The sequence below is a fragment of the Leishmania braziliensis genome, chromosome 14 (assembly GCF_000002845.2).
Source record: "Leishmania braziliensis MHOM/BR/75/M2904 complete genome, chromosome 14".
Taxonomy (NCBI): domain Eukaryota; phylum Euglenozoa; class Kinetoplastea; order Trypanosomatida; family Trypanosomatidae; genus Leishmania; species Leishmania braziliensis.
Window position 1 is genome coordinate 65493 of NC_009306.2, and position 20123 is coordinate 85615.

Here is a 20123-nt window from a genome sequence, read left to right on the forward strand (position 1 = left end):
TTGGCAACAAGGGCTTGCACTCATCCGGTACCTCTTGCTGTGTGCCCTTATGCGCGTGCGCCTCTCTCAGTGGAGGTGGGGCGGTGGGAGGAACACAGTCATAGATTTTCGCCTGAACAGTGGTGGTGCTGTGTCACCTCGCTCTTGGTGCGTTCTTCACCTATTGCACTTTTTCGTCTGACTCGGCACGCACACGCAAACTCCATGCGACGCCTCGCAGAGAGAGAGAGAGGAGGTGGTGGCGAGAAGTCAGCAAAGCGAAGGGGGAAGACGAGGGGGCGTGTACGGAATGACGGTATTCGGCGCTTTATTTGTCTGGGGAGTCGGGAAGCCGCGCCTCTATCATCCGCTGCCTGTGTGTGTGTGTGTGTGTGTGTGTGTGTGTGTGTGTGTGTGTGTGTGTCCACCGCTGCCACCGCTTGCCCCTCATAAAAGGCGCTCTCCCTACTGCTTCTCCCTCACAATACACGCACACCCTAACTTTGCTCATCCCCCTGCACGTTTGGCTACTTTCTGTCTCTCTTTTCAGGACTTCAAGTGGCCTGTCTACTTCGTATCACTTCGCTTTATTACTCAGCACGCGCACACACACACACACACAATGGCCGCCAATTGCATCTTCTGCAAGATCATCACGGGTGAAATTCCCTGCGCGAAGGTCGCCGAGACGTCCAGGGCGTTCGCCTTCATGGACATCAATCCCCTCTCGCGGGGACACGTTCTTGTCATCCCGAAGCAGCACGCAGAGTACCTGCACGAGCTGGACATGGAGGGCGCCGCTGAGGTGGGTGTGCTGCTTGCCAAGACCAGCCGTGCGGTTGCTGGATCGGACGGCTCCATGCAGTACAACGTCCTTCAGAACAACGGCCCCTTGGCCCACCAGGAGGTGCCACACGTCCACTTCCACATCATCCCGAAGAGGGATGGGGAGACAGGGTTGAAAATCCGCTGGGATACGGTCAAGGCAGCGTCCAACGAACTGGCCGAGGACGCGAAGCGGTACAGCGAGGCGATTGCGAGGATCCAATAGAGTGTGGGTAAAGAGGGAGAGGAGGTGAGCCATGCCTGTGCAGTGGAGCTGTCTCTGTCTCTCTCCCACAAGCAACATCCCTTAACCCATCCACCCCTGCGTCACGCCTGCCTCCCCTCTCACCCTCCTCCCCCCTCCCTCGCAACTTCATATCCCCTGCGCATGAGCCCGTGCGTGCTGCCGCTATTTTGTCCCTCCGTACGTGCACTATCGAACGCGTTCGAGCATCCTAGAGGCGCTCTTGTCTGACCCCTTCTTTGGTCTTTGTCACCCTCCTCTCCTCCCCTGGCACCTTTTGTGAAGGTGCGGAACTCATGGATGAAGGCCCGCCCCTCCGCCCTCCTTGCCACTCTCAGCGTGCCCTGAGTGAGAACACCCAGAGGGCGGTGTCGAGAGGCTTTCAGTATGGGACAGGAAGAGACGAACGAGGGTAGAGGGAGGCGTCATTATCAAAGCTCGCCTCACTTGATGTGCGCCCATACATAAGGGGTTGGAAGTTGTGCGTGTCGCTCAGATGAACTCGACCGTTCGCACTGCTGCCGCAATCGTTATCGGTGTGTAGTAGGGCGGGGAGTGGGGCGGAAGCGGTGCGTGACAGAGGGCAAAGGGCAGAGTGCCGCCCTCCTCTCCCCTTCACAGGCGAGCACAAATACCCGTGCCCCCAGTCCTGAACCCCTCACACACACACACACACCTTCTACATTGTGATCGACAGTGCAGAAGGCCACGTGTCGCATCTCGCCGTCTTCAGTCTCTTCTCCACGCACTAGTCGTCCACGGTTGCTCGCTACTTCGCCTTCCCTTACGGCTTGCTTTTACCATTTCATTCTTCTCCCGGTGTTCTATTCTACCATCCCCCTGCTCCACCGATTCCACACACGCACACGCACACGCCAACGTCCCTCAGGTGGATCGCATACTTCTCCGCTTGCACACCGACGATCACAGAACGAGCAGCTCCCCTCCCTGTGTGCGCACCAACTCCTGTCGTTCTCTCTCACGCGTGCTCTCTAACCGGCTTCTCCTCGGCCATCATCCCACCCAATTAGGATTGCGCCTCAGCATCGAACGAAGACAACAAACAAAAAGAACCATGGCGCCTAAGCGGGAGAGTGACGAGGCCCTCCTCGATGCCCGCATCAACGCGAACCGCCTCGAGTACCCGGAACAGTCTCTGATATTCGTGGCGCTCATCACCTCCTTTCAGCCTGTGTACTTCTCGCATGCCATCAACGGCTTCGACTGGCGTCACGCCCCGAATCTCGTCCTGTACCTCATCATCACCGGCTTTACGACGTACATGCTACGCCAGGCGTACGTTGTGATGGTCCAGAGCGAGTTCTGGGGACGTCAGCGCCACTTTGCCGAGGTCTCAGATGAGAAGTCCAAGGTACTGCGTCGTCTGCGCCTACAGGTAGCGGTGGGGTACAGCCTGTTCTTCCTGAACAGCGTCTTCTTCGTGGTGAGCACCTGCTTGATGGCGTACATCTTCCGCCACAGCGACCCCCGCGCCGGTTACATCCTTTCGCCAACGCTGACGGCAGCCCTGTTGTGGCTGATTGCGCAGAAGAACGAGGAGAGCCGCCAGCGTCGCATGCGCCTCCACAAGTAACGGTGTGTGCGGAGGAGGAGCAAAGAAAAGAGCAAGTCAGGATAAAGAGAGAGGCGCATGCAGCGCCGTCTCCGAGGTACCGCTGCATGGATTAGGAAACTGGAAGACGGAAGTTGAGGTGTGCACGTGCACTCGCCCAAGTGCGCACGCATAAAGGTGAAGGACAGGTGAACGCAGCGCTGTGCGTGCCTCAGCGACAACGCCTTCTCGGCTCTCGTTTTTTTTGGGGGGATGATGATCATCCGTCTATGCATTGTGTGCGTATGTGTGTGTGTGTGTTATTATGAGGCATTACCTTTCACCGTGCGCATCTTTCACCTTGCGATGCCTCCCCCCCCCTCCCTCCTCATCGGCCCTCCCCGTCCTGGCCAACACTCCTTTCGCTCGGAGGAGGCCAGGGACGGACGAAAGGCTTAGAAAATTGAGATCGTCACCTCGTGATGAGCGCCCGGTAGTTGTGGTTGCGCTTCTCTCGCGTCACTTGTTTGTGCCTATTTTTCTTCTTTTCGCATCGAAAGCCTCACTCCCGCCCTGCTGTGAGCATTGCCCCTCTCTGTCATTCTCTCATCGTCTCCTCGATGCCATCCGTCAGGGCTGCAGGCCTCGACGTCTATGGGCGTCATTAGGGTGTGATGAAGTGGAGAAACAGGAGGGGGAGCGTGTTTTGACGTGAGCAAAGCGCTAACAGTCCTGTACGAGCCCCAGCAAGATGCGCCATCACAAGCACACGTGCACAGACATACAAGCACCAGACGCACGCACGTACTCTCACCTCCTTCACCACCGCCCTCTCTTTACTTCCCCCTTCGCAGCTAGTTGGGCTCTTTTTTTGTATGTTAGCTGCTCCCGTATCCTCATGTGGGTAGGGTGGGTGGGTGTGCGTGAGGTCTCCCGCTTGTCTGTTGCAATTTGGCCAGCTGCGCTTTCCTGGTCTCCTGGGCATGAGAGGCCAGGTGGCCTTTGCCGACTTCTCCCCTGACCACCGGTCCGTGCGCATGTGTCTGTGTACAGTGGTGTGGTCCAGCATGGCCTTGTGTGTCTGGGCGTGGTAACTCCGGAGAAGGATGTCCTCAAGACGCGTGCGATTCGCACTTCATGTCCGCACTTGTGCCTCCCCCTGCTGCACGTATACGCAGCAGCCCCTTAATCTTTTTGTGTGATGTGTGGCCCCTGCAGCTCTCGGGGAGGTTTGTCAAGAGATACGATGACAGCGTGGTGGCAGGAGCGGGGTGAGGGGGGGGATCCCACCAAGCGGAAGGAAAAGAAAGGCGACAGCAGGAGAGATGGGGCATGCCGAACAGCAAGAGGGAGGGGCAGTAGGGCAATGGGAGAAGGGAGGATGGCGCGCTCAACCTCGGCTCTCTCTTGCTGCATCTTCCTCCTCTCATACTGTATTCACCTGTCATCTCTCCACGTAGGCCTTCCACCGTGTGTGCGCGCATAATATCACCTGGTCGCAGCTCAGCAGTGGGGCTCAACCTCTCTGTCCTCCCGCCCTTCCTCCCGCTGTTCTTTCTCTCCCTCAGGAGGAGAACGCGGGAGAGCTGCAGCGTTAAAGCGTCCTCCGATGACTTCGCAGAAAGAAAGGCGTGGTGCGTCAGCCCTCATCGCCCTCATCACTTGGCTTTCCTCTTCTCTCAATGCGCTTCTCTCATGCACTGCCTCTCCCTCACTCGCCCTCTGTCCCTACTTCAGTCGAAAACCACATCGCCGAGTTGCCTTTACTCTCCTCTCCTCTCCCTCCTCTCCTCCACTCATCCCCACTCCCTGTACGTGTGTGTGTGTGTGTGTGTGTGTGTGTGTGTGTGTGGGTCTCTCGGAAAGCAGCTCCACTGCCTGTTTCTCATCCTCTCTCTCTCCCCCCCCCCCCCAACCCTGCGCCCAGTTTTACGTGTATCAGGTGCCTCCGGCGCACACTCCTCTCGCACCCTTCGCTTTCCCTCCCTCTCTCCCGGCCTCACGCCTTGGCACACACACGCTCCTCTGCGACCCGATCAGGGGCTCATATCGTAAAGGGCAGGTGGAAGCTGTTCCCTCTTGCTCTCGTTCGCGCTACGCCTCACTCACAGACGTTGTGCCTGTCTGTTAGCCATGGATCCTAGCGCCGCCTTCTCCAGCTTTCCGACACAAGAGCGGGGCATCCTACTCGCCAACACGTACAAGCCCCTCTACCTTCACGCCGCCGAGGTGCAGGTGAGTCTCTCGGGCTACGCCGCGCAGGTGATCCTCTCGCTCGAGTATGTGAACGAGACCAACAAGGTGGTGCAGGTAATTGCCGCCTACCCGGCACCACCATCGTATCAGCTGCAAAGCACAATGTTGCAGGGCCCTGCGCGAGAAATCAGCGCACACTCGTATGAGCAATCGCGTCCACTGCGTTCCGTCGAGGCAGGAAGTGCGCTGCGCGCCAAGCCACTCGCAGACACGGGTGTCTCCGCCGTAGCCACACAGTACGTGCCGTGGGACGTCAATCCTGGCGAGTCTGTCTTGATGAAGGCCGTCTACCACGTCTCCATCTCGGCGACACATCGCACCGGCGAGATCGTGTTCACACTGCCTGCCTCGCTGATCCCGGCGGTGCAACGGCTGCCTGATGTGCAACGAGCGTACATAAAATTCCTTGACGCGCGCAGTCGGCTGCGACACCTCACCCAGCAAGAAGGCTCCCTGTGTCTCTGCGTGGACGCGCAGCTGTTCGTGCCACTCCGAGGCCTAGTGACGCTCGAGAAGGGGACCGAGGCCCTGCCGGAGATGTGCGGCACCGGCACCGGTGTAAACGTCTACTACATGGGCGACGCGTGCTTTCAGCTGACGTACCGAGGGGACCTTCCGACGAAGGCGTACATGCAGATGCCGCTTTGCATGCGGGCACCTGTTACAGAGACATCAGAGCCGCTGCGCCTGCATACCACTGTCGCGTTGCCCCCGCCTAACCCTGCGCCGAGCGACCCCACTCCCGGGATCGCCGCGGCGATGGTAGTTAGCATTGCCCCCTCCCTCGCTAACTTCCCCATCAATGCGGAGATCATGTTTGTGGTGGACGTGCACAGCACCGCTCTTGGCGCCAAAGCGGCAGAGTCGGTCATGTCAGCGATTGGATCGCTGGATGGTACGGCGTGTCTCGTCAATGTAATCCTGTGCCGCGACGCCCACCGCGGTGGGACGGTGTCACTGTTGCCAGATGGATCTGTGCAGCCCTCCGCGGTGCCACACGAATCTGTGCTGGCCTTCATGAAAGAAGAGGGCGCGCAGACGTCGTGCTCGGCCTCCCCAAGGGACGCAGCCGCTCTCTCTCCCCACCTTCCCTCCATCCTGCACGACATCATCACAGGGCGTGGTATCACCACGAGCATACCAGCTGGCTACGTCCGCAACATCATCATCTTGTCGGATGCTGGAAGTCAACCAGCCGACAAGGACGCCGTAGCCATGGTGTACGAAGTAGCGAATGCAGGTAGAGCGTGCAGAGTGCACTCAGTCGCCCTCGCGGCCACAGCGGACCGCGCGGTTCTTGAGGCGCTTGCTGAGGCCGCCGGTGGCTCCTTTGCCTCCGCAGCGGCTTCGAGCAGTGAAGTAGGTGAAAGCGCCATAGACGAGGCCGTACGGGCTGCCGTCTCTGCCGCCGCTGTCCCGGGTATGGTCGATCTCCACACAGAATGGGAAGTAACGGGCGGCGACGCCGCGGCGGCGTTGAGTGCTGCACCCGTAGCAGCGCCATCGCCTTTACGCATGGCCACCAACGCAGATGGGAGCAGCATCGCATGCATCCCTTACGGAACGCAGCGCCTGCTTTACGGTCTCCTCGACTCCGCGAACGTGCAGCTGGCAGTGCGCCTCTTTGGGCGGGTAGGGGAGATGAGGTTGGAGTACACGGCCTCCGCCGAGATCCAGTCGCCACTGCAGTCCGATGCCACTGCCGCCGCGGACGAGAAAACCGGCACAGCGCCGTCGATGTTAATGACCGCTGCAGCGGCGGCTCGCATTGCCTACCTCACGCACATCCTCCACGCCGCCAGCGGGGATGAGGCACACGAGGTCATGGCCCTCTCCCAGCGCTACACGCTACCGTCACCCTACACAACTCTGACCGACGGAAACAGCGGGCCTGGTGGTGAGCACAAGATGGGCGGCGTCGTGCGCCTGCCCTCGAGGCAGGCGGCGACACAGGTTGAACTCACCATGCGCTCTCGCCGCGTTGAGCTGCAGGCGGCTGCCGCTCTTGGGGCATCGCGCTCGGCGTGAGGGACGTCTTCTAGACATGCTAAAAGAAGCGCTTTGAGGGAGAGTCGCTGGTCCCCTCACAATCCGTCCTCGCTCTCTCGAAGAGGCAGCACACCGAGACATGGCTAGGGAAGAAAGCCATTGTACGGTGCTGAGGGAGTGGGCCGGGGTGAAGGGGAAGGAGTGGCCACTGACACGCAGACAGTCCTGCGCCTCATCCCCTCATAGAAGATGCGCGCAGACACACGCATGTCTGCGCACATCTCCAGATGTACAGCGATCAACCTTTTCTGTTATTCGCTTGCTATTCCGATGTACGATACAGAATCGCACCATCACCATGCGTGCGTGGGTGTTTGACTATCCACCTCATCGCCCTCTCCTCTTCCGTCCTTGCCCTGCTCCTCCCTCTCCTCTTGCCTGTTTTGCTGCTCTCTCCGCTGAAGGACGTTTGCAGCAGCAGTCCTCCCTTCTCCTGTGTGCATGTAAAGAGGGGGAGGACCGCCCAAGACGCGTCAAGCGCGCACGTGTTCGGTGCAGTGCACGTACTGGAGAAGTTTTTCTCTGACCTTTGGCGTCTGCTGCGTCGCCTTCCTCTGTCGATGATGCGCCGCAGAGTTGTCAAGGAAAAGGAAAGGAAGCGGGGCGAGGACTCCGCTCTATCAGGGAGCGAAGGGGGCGCGGAGTGCCTAATTCGCAGAGTCTCGCCATGGCCACACTCTCCTCAACCTTTTCTTTCCCCACCGCCACGACATGCCTCACTGTGCACGAGCGGCGAGTGTCAACGCTATCCTTTCCTTTTGCAGGCGGTAGAGGCGCGCAGCTCGAGTGCCTCTTCTTTCAGCGAATGAAGCAGCATGATAACGCCGCACATCGTGAGCCACATGCCTGCGTGTGCGCGTGCACGTCTACCCTCGAAACAAATGATCCTTTGCCGTCTTGCCGCCTCCTGCACCCCTCCGGCCCTGTCTTTGGTGGGGGGAGGGGGCAGCGCTGTTTCACCCCTCCTCAACGTCTCCGCCCCCAGTTGTACTCCTCTCCCTGTCCCTCCACCAATTTCTCCTCAAGATACCCCACCATGGCACCCCTCTCCCCAGGAATCAGCTGCACTTCTCTTACGCGATAGGCAAACGGAGGCGGTGGAGCGAGTCTGCACAGGCACAAGCTGGCGCTCGCCGACACAAAATAGGCAGCGACACACACACGAGCAGGCGCAGTCACTAGACCCCCTTCATCCCCCTCAGTGCACCATCTTTCCGCTCTCCTCTGCTCTGCTCTGCTGTTTGTGTCACTTTCGACCAATCGAGTATTTCTCCTTCTCTTGTCCGACTTCCTTGATCACACACGCCCTCACGACAGGGGGACGCATCCCCCAGCGCGTGGCACCCCCACGCAACTCCTCCCCTCTATCCCTGCCAATGCCCAGCCATCCCTGCTGCCGGACAGGGCGTCGAGCACCTACAGCGTGGGGAGGTCAGAACGATGCATCGCAACTGGTGTCGGTGGCGAGGCCCTGGACGGCGCTGCGTCGGGGCGGCCTGCGGCAGTGAGCAGGCTTGTCTCACCCGTATGGCGGGCAGAGTGTCAGCGCGACTCGAGCGCATCCTGCCCGGCCCTCGCTGCCTAGTGGTGCGGGGGTGGGTGGGTAGAGCTTGAGGCAGGGGGCCGTGCTCCGATGAGTGGGCAGGCGCGTGGCCGGGCCGGGGGGTGGTGTAGCGTTTAAGCGGTGCACAGTGACAGAGTATGGACAGGCTGAAGAAAACGAGCGAGAAACCCGCCATTCACGCACGGTACGCATGTGTGTATGCGCACATGGCTGACCGACTCGTGTGTGCATTATTCTCTCAAATTGGTCGTTTTTTTTTCCTGATTTCTCCCTCTCCCCTCCCCCCTCCTCTTCCCTCTTGCGGCATCCTGCCGTGGCTACGTATCGCAGGTAGGCTGGACAACAATTTGGTTTCCAGCTTAGGTGGTGCGTTCATGCAGAACGATGGCACTCACAGCGGTGTCGGCAGCGCGTCCTCCGTGTCTATCTTCGGTGGTTTCCTCTTCCGCGACAGCAGCGCGGACTTGCCGGTCCAAGTGGGAGCAACCCTGGCATCAATGACCTCCCCCAGGGAGATCTGTATAGTGCGCATCAGACAGGGCTACAGCAGCTGGCGCAGTCGTTCCGTTACGCTCCCTACCCCAAGGGGCTCTTCCTGCTGTGGGCTCCGCTGGTGCTGATACTGGCTCTCGCCCCATCCAATCCATCTACAGCCGATGTATTCAGCTCCGCATCCCTGCTGATTTCCGTGTCGAGTACGCCAAGGACCTGGCGTTGCGCCATGACAGCCCTTCGCTTGGCATCGCCGTCAACCTCGTTGCCGAGCACGCAGCGGAGTTCACGTTCTCGCTCTTCGCCATGGCCTACTCGAAGCGATCGCTCTGCTGGGGGAAGCCGATACTGCTCGGGTGCACCCTGTTCAACCTGCTCGGTGTCCTCAGCTCCTCCATTCTAGCCGCACCGTTGACGGACAGTACTTCCATCGATCTCGGCATTAGCTCCTGGACCGCATTCAGCGCCAGCGGCGTGGTGTTCTCCACGGCTGTGTTTCTTCTTTCCACGATGTAGTGTGACCGTGGTCGTGGCCAACGTCGCCTAGCAGTAGCCATTACGTCTCCTCCGATAATTCCAACGCACCGCCGAGCCTCGTCTATGCGCTTCAGTACCACGAATGCCTGTGCAGCACGCGGGAAGTCGACCTCGGCAGTCGCTACTCGGAACGCTTTGCCGTGATAGGGACGCTGGTTTGGGTAACAGGGTTGACGACGCTGTGTTGGGTGCTGGTCGCGACGCTGCCAGCAGCCAAAACAACGATATCGGCACCGCTCCCCTTCACGCTGGTGATACTTCTACCATGGGCCTTTGAAGCCGGCGGCGCGGCGGCGTCGGTACTCTTGTCGCAAGCCGGCAGGCCCGACATCGCTGCCAACATTGCCCTCACGTCGATCGTGCACCTGTACATGTTTGTTTTACCAGTACTGGTGTTGGTAGAGTGGTGGGTGCTGCAGCCCCCCCCCTCCTGGAGCTCTCCTTTCACTCTTTCCTGGTCTGCTGCTGCTGCTGCTTCGTCCCAGCGTTGGGGGGTGGCGCAGGTGACCTCGAGCCGCGTGCGGTGGCTGGAGGGCGGGATACTCCTTTGCACTCTATGCCCTCATCCTCTGCATCTGCCTGCTCGGTCGCTGGCACTTGTGCATACGTGCTGGCCACTACTACTACGACTAGCATCCATAGGCGCAGTTATGTGTGCCACGAAGTCGCCCGTGATGAGGGTGTCATGACGGGGCAGTACAGCAGAGGAAAGAAGAGATGCCGCACATGTGGCTTGTGTGTTATGCTCTCGCGTGTGGGACTGCACATATCTGTGGTGGACTCCAGGGGTGTGTGTGTGGGGGGAGGGGGGGTGTTGGCTGATGGAAGTGCAAGTGTAAGTTGCGTGAATACCTGGATGCCTTGTAGCCGTAACGTTGAAGGAGGGGGTAGAAGAGTGCAGAAGCTCGAATGGGCAGCAGAGCGCACCGCCATGCACATGTCAGCAGCAGTGAAGTGCCATTGGAACTGCCCCACAAAGAAGAAGAGAGGCCGCAGCATCCGGTGGAGATGCCGCTCCATGCCCGATGGGTGCGTACGTGCGCTTGACTGTATGTGTGGTTGTATTCGTGGGAGTGCGTCTCTGATGTGGCGCACTGCTGCGGTACACTTCTATCCGCAAGCACGCCTGCTGCAACGTCCTCGGCACCCCTCTCTCTCTTTCCCTCTCTCACCCCCTCCCCCTCCCCCTACTCCAAGCGGTTTTCCTCGGCCCCCTCCCCCAACGCGCCTCTCTCTCGCTCTTTGGTGGAAGTCGCGAGAGAAAAACAGCCAAAACCCGCGGCCTTTCTCGTGTTGCCCCTCCCCTCCCCCCTCATCCCCCCTCCTCCTACTCCTCCTGAGCCTCTAAAAGCGGGCCGGTGACTCACACCCGTACCAGCATAGACCCACACGCGCTTTCCTTCTTCACCCTCTCTACGCGGTGCGGTCTCTGCGGCGCAACGCGAGACGCCGCTGACACCGCTGCATCTTGCACCCGCCCTGCTCCTCCGCGTTAGGAGAAGCGTGACCTATTCTCCGTCACCTCCACGAAGGGCGTGGCGGAAGCCCCACGGGGTGCCCCTTTCACACACGCCCTCCTCACCCTACTCACGCGGGAAGACACAAACAGGCGCACACGACCGCCGCCACAGCTGCCACGTTCTACAAACCTCTTCAACACACCCGCTTCTTGTCGCTGCCCTCGCCCCCCCCCCGCACCCCCACTATGTCGTCTAGCGGCTTAGACGAACAGTTCTTGCATCGCTGCTGCGTGCAGCTGTCGGCGACGCTAGCCGACTCCACAGTGCTAAACGCGGAGCAGGGAAATGCAATCCGCTTTGCAAAGCAGCACGCCGCTGTCCACCCTCGCGAGGTCGCACGCGCGCTCGTCTGGCGTGTCGTCGACAGCGCGGATGACACGCTCGACCAGTCCGTGAACGAAGACCGCGCCGGGGCGTGGAGTGTGCTGACGGCTGTGGTGGCTGAGTGCGGCGACGCGAGCAGCGAGGTGTTCCGCACGTCGCTTGGCGACCACATCGCCTCGCTCCTGCCGTACCTCGTGGGATATCGCTGGCACACGTCGGTGCACAGCATTCAAGAAGATGGGCTTCACAGCAGCGCTGAGGTTGTCCTCAACTATGACAAGGTCGTCCCGGCGTCGCTGATCAACGGCTTCAGCGCTCGTAACGTCGACGCGTACGCGGTGAAGATGATGACCCTGCGCTACCGCAAGTACCTCACCCTGTGGAAGTCCGTCTGGCGTCCAGACGTGTACCAGACGCTGAAGGATATGGTCAAGCGCGTCGAGGCAACCGGCAACTTCCTGCCTCCCATGGCGGAGGATGTGCTGGTCGTGCCGGACGGGTATCGGGAGAGTCTGTGGCGACTGCGCCGCACAGCACCGCGTCCGAGCATCGCACTGGAGCTGCTGCGCAACTATGGATGGCCAATGACAGTGATTCCGCGTGAGAACAACAACACAGTGCGGGCGCCGATCTACGTGCTGCCGAAGACAGAGGCAGAGCTGCGTCAGCTGGACCCGGCGATGCACCTGACGGTGTTTCAGTGGCTCAAGACGATGCCCCAAAAGTCTGGCGGGTGTGCTGGCTGCGATTCGTGGGACCACACGGATGCCCGTTGCCCGTGCGAAGCGCCCTTCTGGCGCTCCCCAAGCGACGAGAGCGCAATGAAGACCCACCGCGCGCTGGTCGCCACCGCGACTGGTGGGGCGGCGCTGCCGACTCTGACCTACGTGCAGTCCGCCCGTATTCTCCATGCGTCAAATCTTCGCCTGCCGCTGCGCGTGCCGGAGGCGTTAGATGCCATCACGAAACTCATCCGCGACGAGAAGCCCTACGAGGAGTTGCTCGCCGCCTTCGACACGGTGCGTGGTGCTGTGACAGGCCCACGTGAGCGGCACGCCCTGTGGCGACACGCCTCCTACCAGCTGCTACCCTCCAAGACAGTGTTTGCGAAGCCGCACGATGAGGCGCTGAGCCCATGTATGAATAAGATTCGCAACCTCTTCCGGAGCTCACGCCGCTTCCAGGAGTGGGAGCAGCTGCTGGACGCGGTGGATGTGCTTGACATGTGCTTCCGCCGCCGCAATGTGCCCAGTCGGGTTCGCCGTAACCTCGAAGAGGTGCAGGCGACAGCCTCCTTTTTCTTCTGCCTGGTGGACGGCTCCCTCGCAGCGAGCTTCAACCCTGCCACTTATGCGCGAGTGCCAGAGGAGGTGGAGGCCCTGGCCCCCCTCAAGGACAACCTGTGCCGCGTCTGCCTCGAGCCATTCCACACGGCCGTAACCTGCCCTCTCGTTCGCGAGGAGGAAGAAGCCGAGTACCGCCGCCATAGCACCGGCACCAGCGCAACGAAACTCGTTATCGAGGAGTGGGACCTGCAGGTGGCGCGGCGCGTGCTAGAGGACAATGAGTGCCTGTTCATGAAGTACCCGGCGGAGGCGCACCGGCTGGCGGCCGCGATGGAGCGCATCGACGTGGACGACCGACCTGCAAAGGACTTCCGCAAGGCCGAGCTGCAACTGGCGGTGAAGCTCATCCATGAGCGTCGCGTCGCCGTGTGTCCTCAGTGCAACGTGACCGGGCACAGTCTGCGCAACTGCGAGCGCCGCGCGTACCGTGCGCTGAGTCGAGAGTCTTTGCGCCCGATTGACGTGCGGCTTGACCCTCACAAGCTCCGTCAGTGTGTACGCCGCTACGCTTCAGAGGACGCCTCGCACGGCGAGCTGCTGGATGCCATGGACCTCTACGGGCGCGGTACGCAACTGCTGCCCACCACCTTCATGAAGGCCATTCGCGAGATGGACGACGCCCGTATCCCGATCGCTGCGGCCCGCTACGCGACGGACACGGTCCAGAGCTTCCTGCTATTCAGCAACTCCACCGACCTCCTCCAGCATCTTCGCCAGTTTCGAGCCGCTCGCTTCCCTGAGGTGTGCGTCTTCTGCGACTCCTACCACCACCGCAGTGAGGACTGCACCCGGTGTCGTGAAGACGAGCGTGGGTACCTGCAAGAGCTGCGCCGCACTGGCCTGACTCTGTGGACGTACCTCTTGCACCGCGACGCCTACGATCAGCTGCTGCCGACGGACTACGTACGCGGCAAGGAGAGCGTGTTAGCGCTCGTTGACCAGTTCGAGACCGACTACCGCCCTGGCGGTATTGGCCGCTCACGCTTCTTCAAGGATAACGATCTGCCTGACATGACACTGGGGACTATGATGACGAACACTTACTCTTCGATCACCGACACCCCGGCACTGACGCAGACCCGCGCAGCAGCGCCGGAGACGTCAACCACAGCAGCTGAGGCTGCCACGGCTGAGGCGGGTGGCGAGGTAGCGCTGATTGGCGGCGAGGAGGATGTGCTCGACCACGCCAGCGACATTAGCGAGAAGCGCCAACGTGCACCATCAAACGTAGCCCTGTCATCGGAGGCATCGTCAGAGGAGGAGCATCCCAGGAAAAAGAGACCCCGAAGCGATGGGGACAGCGAACAAGCGGATGCAGACGCGCGAGCGGGAGAGGGAGTCAGTGTGGAGCAGGATACGGCGGAGCCGCCCACAAGATGTGTGTATGGGGAACTAGAAGCGCAGTAAGTGGGTACCACGAAGACATTCTTTAGGATGATGTACGGAGTGTGGAAACGACAGTGACGACGGCGATGCTGCGGTCGCTGCCCATCTGTGTATCGCGCCGTGTGTGTGTGTGTTGGTTGTGTGTTGGTTGTGTCAAAGTATGAGAGCGATTCGGATACGTTGGTGTGCGAGACGGGTAGTAGTTGGCTAGCTGGCGTGACTGTCTCTCTCTCTCTCTCTCTCAGGGCACATTATTGGTTGCACCTGTGCATGCGTAGGCCCCGTATACCCGTAGTTCCTCTTTAAGAGAAGCAGCAGCAATGCAATCGCCCCCCAAACCCGCGCCTGTATGTGCGTCGGCATATGCGTGCCTCTCTTTGAAAAAAATGTAAGCACAACATCTAACGAAGCGTACGCAACAGCCACTAAGGCGTGGTCTAGTCGCTGGACCGCACGCGTTGATTAGCGCAAGGGCAATAGGGCTGTCAGTCGAGAGGCAACGAGAGGCTCAGAGAGGCACCCCCCACCCAAGAGACAGTGTGCGTCACCGGCTCGGTCGTGCATTGGCGCGGTGGCTCATCGACCGTGATGGAAAGGGGGAGTAGATGGAGGCCGTGTGTCGCGTACCTCAAGGCGTGCCAGGTTTCATTCGCTCATCGCACACACTTTGCCCCTTTCACGACACTGATGTAACAGGGAGGGAGGGAGACGCGATGCAGCGCACCGTTGCGATGCTCGCCACCCACGCCTGCTCATTCTCAAATCAGTAATGACCGGCCTCTGTGGCTCTCATTCCCTCAACCCCACTCCTCGCTCCCCCTATTCACCCACTACGTCACACGCATACACCAACACCTACATGTGTGTGGGTGTGGGTGTGTATACCACACCTACTGCAAGAGGTGGTCATTCGCCGTGTGCCCTCCAGTGGACTGCACACGCACTCACACACAGAGAGAGAAGGGGCCTAACATGCATCGGATGCGCCCGTGAAAACTTGGCTGCGTAGAGAGACCAATCCCCCCACACACAGACACACATCCTCTGGTTTGCTGTGAGCCGCTGCTGCTGCTGTACCGCTTCACACGCGCACGCACATCATGCATAAGATGCTTCTGTTTGGCGGCACCGGCTTTGTCGGCTCGCTGGTGGCACAAAAGGCGCTGAGCCGTGGCTACCGCGTCGTCATCGCCACTCGGGGCGGGGCACCACCACTTGGCTCGCCAATGAACACGCTGCTCAAGCGTGTGCACATGATTGGCGGGCCAGCTGCCGCGCGGGAATCCCTGACAGGAACCTTAACGACGCCTCAGCAGTGTGTGGCGTCATCACCCGCCATCAGCAGTAGCGGCCGCCCTCACCCGAGACCTCCAGCCGATCAGTCGGTCAAAGTGGTGTGCCACATGCACGAGGAGAAGGAGCTGGAGTTTGTCAGCATCGACGCCACGAGTAGGGACCAGGTGTTTCACTTCCTACACGACCACCCAGATGCAACGGTGATTGTCAACGCCGTCGGCCTCCTCACTCGCGACTACGAGGTCGCGCGGCAGGTCAACGGAGATGTCATGACGAACGTCGCGGCTGGTGTTTTCCACCCGAAGTTGGTGCAGGCGGTGCGGAAGGTGGTGTACGTGTCGGCGGAGCCGTACAACCTGTACTCGCGACGCATCCTCGGCAGCAAGCATCTCTTGAAGGGGTACTTCCACGGTAAGCGCATTGGCGAGAAGGCCATACTGGAGAACCTTGGCAGTAAAGGGGTGGTACTGCGGCCCAGCCTCATCTACGGCACGCGTCACGTCCTCGTCGCCTCTACTGCAAACCCCCACACCGTGCGCACGCTCTCCCTACCACTGGGCTGGATAGGCCTGCCACTGGACAAGCTGCTGACGGCCGTCGGTGGAGGCAAGCTGCTAATGCCCCCGGTGAGCGTGGACGTGGTGGCCGAGGCAGCCGTGCGCGCGTGTGCTTGGGCGAATCAGCCTCAAAATGACATCCACGGCGTCTGTGATGTATACCGCATGCATGAGATCTGCAGCGCCATTGATCCGTCGCTGCGGGAAGGCGACAAAGACATCGCTGCGTTGACAGAAGCCTGCGAGCTCAAGAAGGGCAAGTAGAAGAAGGCGGCTAACATGGAGAGGGGGCACGAAGGCGTGGGTGTGCGTGTCAGTTGGAACAGGAAACAAAAGGAAAGAGAAATAAACTGGGCAGGAGCGATGCCACGCACGCCCCTTCTTCTACGGTGCGCTGAAGCACAATCGCACGCACACACGCACACACACACACACACACACACACGCACGTACACAAGAGAGCTGCGGCATCGCGTGCGTGTGTGCGTGTGCATGTTTGCGCACTACGATGGGCAGCACTGGAAGCAGAGGAGCAAAGCAGCCGGAGAGGCGGCGCACTCACTAGAGGGGCTCTGCATTTTTATCACGAGAAATTCTCTCTTTCCGGCGCCTGTGCGGGTACTCTCACGTGCGTTTCTTTTCCCACGCATACTGCCGCAGTGTGGATGGGCCGAGTGAAAGACACACCCTCTCTCCCCTCCCTCCCCCCTCTTCGTGCGGCACCATGCCACGCGCAGGTCGGCGTTCGGCACAGAGAACAAGAAGAACGGCGATTGTGTGAGCTTGGCCTTTATCTTGTATTGAGACCCACGAAAGCGAAAGTGTGTCCGCGCACATACACACACACGCACACCGCATCATCTTCCAGGACCACGACAACCTCGGCTCACTCTTCTAGCATCGCTGGCAGGTGTCGTCGTATGCCATCATGCAGCTCGCTCCACCGGCAAGCAGGGTCGTGCGGCAGTGGTCAGGCATCCCTGCCTCCTCTCTCCTTCTTCGGCGACGCACATGGACCGCACTCGCGGCTGCGACATGGCCTGTGTCCCTCTGCACATCACGTCGGTACCTCTCTCAGCAAGGAACTCAATGGCTGAACAAAGTGCGCTACGGCGCTGACAATGCCCCGACGATGGGGTCGTGGGACAGCGCCTACGGGGACGACGCCATGGACACACGAAAGCTCTACTGCAAAGCCCTCGTGCACGCCTCCGGTGGGAGCCGCCTGGCCCGCGACTGGATCGCCGGATATTCTGCTCTCACCAGCCCCGACCCATCCCTCATCTACACAGCGCTGCAGCACGACGCAACGGAGGCGGATGTGCAGGAGCTGCGAGAGCACATTCTTGGGCGTCTGCTCGCGCAGGAGAGCCCCAGGCAAGGCGGCTGCAGTGGAGGGTCTCGCGAGAACGAAGTTCGGGCGAAGTTTGATATGAATGAGGAAAGCGAGAAAGAGGTGGTGGTACCGGACGCCGGCGATGCTGCGCCCGAGCCAGCTGTCGCACCAAACTGCGGGGGACAATGCAACATGCATGAAGGCGATGACGAGGACGGCGCGAGTGAGGCCACTTCACCGCCAATAACCTCAGAGAGCATCCGCGATGCCGAGCACTGTCTGCTCCAGCGCTCACGAGAAGTTCGTTGCTTCATGTACGACGCTATGACCGCCAGCCTCTTCCACAGCAACAACGAACTGCGTGCGGTCGAGGCGGCACGGCGGCACACCTTCTCAATCGGCTCGAACCTCTTCGGCCTTTCCTTCGATGAGCTGACGGCGCTCTGGCGCCTGGTGGAGGCGGAGTTGTTGCTCAAGAAGGAAAAGGTCAAGGTGCTTGGACAGCCGTGGGGTGAGTAAAGCACGCGCTGTATTGCGTCCCCCCCCCTGTGCGTAGCTTTTTCTCTCGCCCGCTCCCTCTATATTCTCCTGGCCTCTTTCCTCGGCCCCTCTTTACTTCCTCGTATACTCCGCATGGGCAACCGCAACAGAGGCCCTTCGCGGAGCAGCACAACTTCTCCGTCCGGTACCCGCCAACACTAAAGCACTGCAGGAAGAGCGCATCTGCAGAGGAAAAGCATCAAAAAGGAGGCTCTTAAGGAATGCGTCAATGTGCAAGAGAACATGGGCTCTTCTCTCCTCACCCACATCGACCCACTTAAGAGCGAAGGGAAAAAAAGAGCGCGTCTTGCTGATCCACTAATGGCGCTTCAAGGACAACGTCTTTCGTCGCCACCTTCATTCACCCCACTCCCTCTCCCTCTCCCCCTCCCCTCCCCTCCCTGTCTCATCTACCCGTGGACGCACACACACACGCACACGCACACACACGCACTGACGGGTGCTCCCTTCCTGCATGGGCGGCCGGGTGGGCGCACTGCGTCACACTCGCGGCATTTCAGCGCCGTTTCGGCATCGACTGTGTGTAGCGCCTCTGTTCACCTTCTCTCTATTCCTCTTCGTTTTTTTTTTTTATTTGCGCCCCTTCTTTGCGCGGCACCCTCCGTACAGCAACACGCACGCACATCCGTAAGCGCACCTGCCCAGCGCTGTGGCCTACCCTCACCACCTCCGCTCATCCGCACCATGTCGCACCGGTACGACTCCCGCACCACCACCTTCTCGCCGGAAGGTCGCCTCTACCAGGTGGAGTACGCCGTGGAGGCGATTCAGCAGGCCGGCACCGTCATCGGTGTGTGCACGAAGGGCGGCGTTGTGCTGGCGGGTGAGAAGATGGTGCCGCACCCACTCTTTGATAGCGAAAACATGCAGGACAAGAACACCAGTGGGGAGAAAATGTACAAGATTGCCGAGCACATCGGCTGCAGCGTGGCGGGGGTGACGTCGGACGCGTATGCCTTGCTGAACTACGCTCGTCTTGCAGCACATCGCCACCAGTACACCTTCCAGGAGCCGATGGCGATCGAGGATCTCTGCCGCATGTTGTGTGATGAGAAACAGCTCTACACACAGTACGGTGGCGTGCGTCCCTACGGCGTTTCCTTCCTACTTGTTGGATGGGACCGCTACTACGGCTACCAGCTCTACTCCACCGAACCAAGCGGCGACTACAGCGCCTGGAGTGCGTACGCGATCGGCCAGAACGACCAGGTGGCGCAGTCACTCCTGAAGAAGGACTGGCACAACGATATGACGCTGCAGGATGGCATGCTGCTGGCACTTCGAGTGCTAAGCAAGACGATGGACACGGCGAAGATCGACCTTGACCGGGTGGAGATGGCGGTGCTGCACAAGGTTTCCGCTTCGAGCGCTGATGAGCTGCTCGACCCGTTCAAACACCACCCCAAGATGATCCCTCAGTTTCACATTCTTTCCCGTAGTGAGCTGAAGCCACACGCCCAATGCGCCGACCAGGCCAGGGAAGCGGAGGAGCAGGCGGAGGCGGAGCGCCAGCGCCTACAGGAGCAGGCTCTGGAGTCGTAAGGCCTCTGCGCGCGTTGGGATCTGCGGAGGGTATGTAGCTGACGTGTGCTTGCGCACTCAGAAGAGGAGACAGAGAAAGAGAAGAGGCGTCGATGCAGACCCCGCGGCTACACGAGGAGGCATCACTCGGTGACATGTACAAGTTTTCGTTCGAGTGACATCCACTATCAACTGCATGCACGTGAGTGAGGCAAACGGTCAGAGGAGTTGCTGCTCTTTATGTATACGTATATATATATATATATATATATACGCCCTAGCCCTCCCCCCTCCATTCTCTCTTCCTGCCCCTCTTCCCTCTTCAACGTGCGTGTGCACGCGGTGAGGTGGGGTGGGACAATCGCCAGGGGCTCTCAGCGCGCCTTTTCTTCGTTTATGCTGTCATATTTCCCCCCCCTCCTTCCCTCAACAGAGCAACAGGAGCTGTGCGTGCGTGTGCTTTGGTGTGCTCACGTACAGCGCCTGTTGCTCTGGTGGGACGTTAGCCCCTCTCTTCTTCGGTGCCTGCGCCTGTGTCTCGCTCTCTCTGCCTATGAGGAAGGAGAGAGAGAGGCAGAGAGGATGGCGCGATCCCGTGCACCGGTAGCGAAATCAAACAAACAGAGGAGGTGAGATGGGCACTACCAGCGTAGGTGTATGTGAGATGTGTCCATGCATGCGTGCCATCCCCGCACACGTCTCTCTCGCTGTGCTTTCCCGCCTGTCTGTGTGGCGTGGATGGAGGCGGAAAGAGGGGAAGAGGGGCCGCGGGTCTGTG

The 20123-nt window shown here is 60.1% G+C and overlaps 7 protein-coding genes and 1 pseudogene across 8 annotated transcripts; all 8 read left to right on the top strand.

Annotated features, from left to right (window-relative positions):
• Positions 1–601: 601 nt before the first annotated feature.
• LBRM_14_0240 (conserved hypothetical protein) lies at positions 602–1030 on the top strand (the record flags this gene model as incomplete). The annotated part of the gene is made up of 1 exon (XM_001563267.1): positions 602–1030. One exon carries the CDS (start codon positions 602–604, stop codon positions 1028–1030), a length of 429 nt encoding a protein of 142 aa, XP_001563317.1.
• Positions 1031–2123: 1093 nt separating this feature from the next.
• On the top strand, positions 2124–2642 carry LBRM_14_0250 (conserved hypothetical protein; the record flags this gene model as incomplete). Its single annotated transcript, XM_001563268.1, has 1 exon — positions 2124–2642. One exon carries the CDS (start codon positions 2124–2126, stop codon positions 2640–2642), a length of 519 nt encoding a protein of 172 aa, XP_001563318.1.
• A 2091-nt stretch (positions 2643–4733) lies between these two features.
• Positions 4734–6884, top strand: LBRM_14_0260 (conserved hypothetical protein; the record flags this gene model as incomplete). The annotated part of the gene is made up of 1 exon (XM_001563269.2): positions 4734–6884. The coding sequence occupies one exon, from the start codon at positions 4734–4736 to the stop codon at positions 6882–6884; it is 2151 nt and encodes a 716-aa protein (XP_001563319.1).
• Positions 6885–8659: 1775 nt separating this feature from the next.
• LBRM_14_0270 lies at positions 8660–10846 on the top strand (annotated as a pseudogene). The gene is given in 4 exon segments: positions 8660–8997; positions 8997–9474; positions 9477–9919; positions 9922–10846. Coding segments are annotated over 4 exon segments (2184 nt in total).
• A 357-nt stretch (positions 10847–11203) lies between these two features.
• On the top strand, positions 11204–14095 carry LBRM_14_0280 (conserved hypothetical protein; the record flags this gene model as incomplete). The annotated part of the gene is made up of 1 exon (XM_001563270.2): positions 11204–14095. One exon carries the CDS (start codon positions 11204–11206, stop codon positions 14093–14095), a length of 2892 nt encoding a protein of 963 aa, XP_001563320.2.
• Positions 14096–15174: 1079 nt separating this feature from the next.
• On the top strand, positions 15175–16191 carry LBRM_14_0290 (conserved hypothetical protein; the record flags this gene model as incomplete). Its single annotated transcript, XM_001563271.1, has 1 exon — positions 15175–16191. One exon carries the CDS (start codon positions 15175–15177, stop codon positions 16189–16191), a length of 1017 nt encoding a protein of 338 aa, XP_001563321.1.
• Positions 16192–16855: 664 nt separating this feature from the next.
• On the top strand, positions 16856–17782 carry LBRM_14_0300 (conserved hypothetical protein; the record flags this gene model as incomplete). The annotated part of the gene is made up of 1 exon (XM_001563272.1): positions 16856–17782. One exon carries the CDS (start codon positions 16856–16858, stop codon positions 17780–17782), a length of 927 nt encoding a protein of 308 aa, XP_001563322.1.
• Positions 17783–18508: 726 nt separating this feature from the next.
• Positions 18509–19366, top strand: LBRM_14_0310 (putative proteasome alpha 3 subunit; the record flags this gene model as incomplete). The annotated part of the gene is made up of 1 exon (XM_001563273.1): positions 18509–19366. One exon carries the CDS (start codon positions 18509–18511, stop codon positions 19364–19366), a length of 858 nt encoding a protein of 285 aa, XP_001563323.1.
• Positions 19367–20123: the final 757 nt, after the last annotated feature.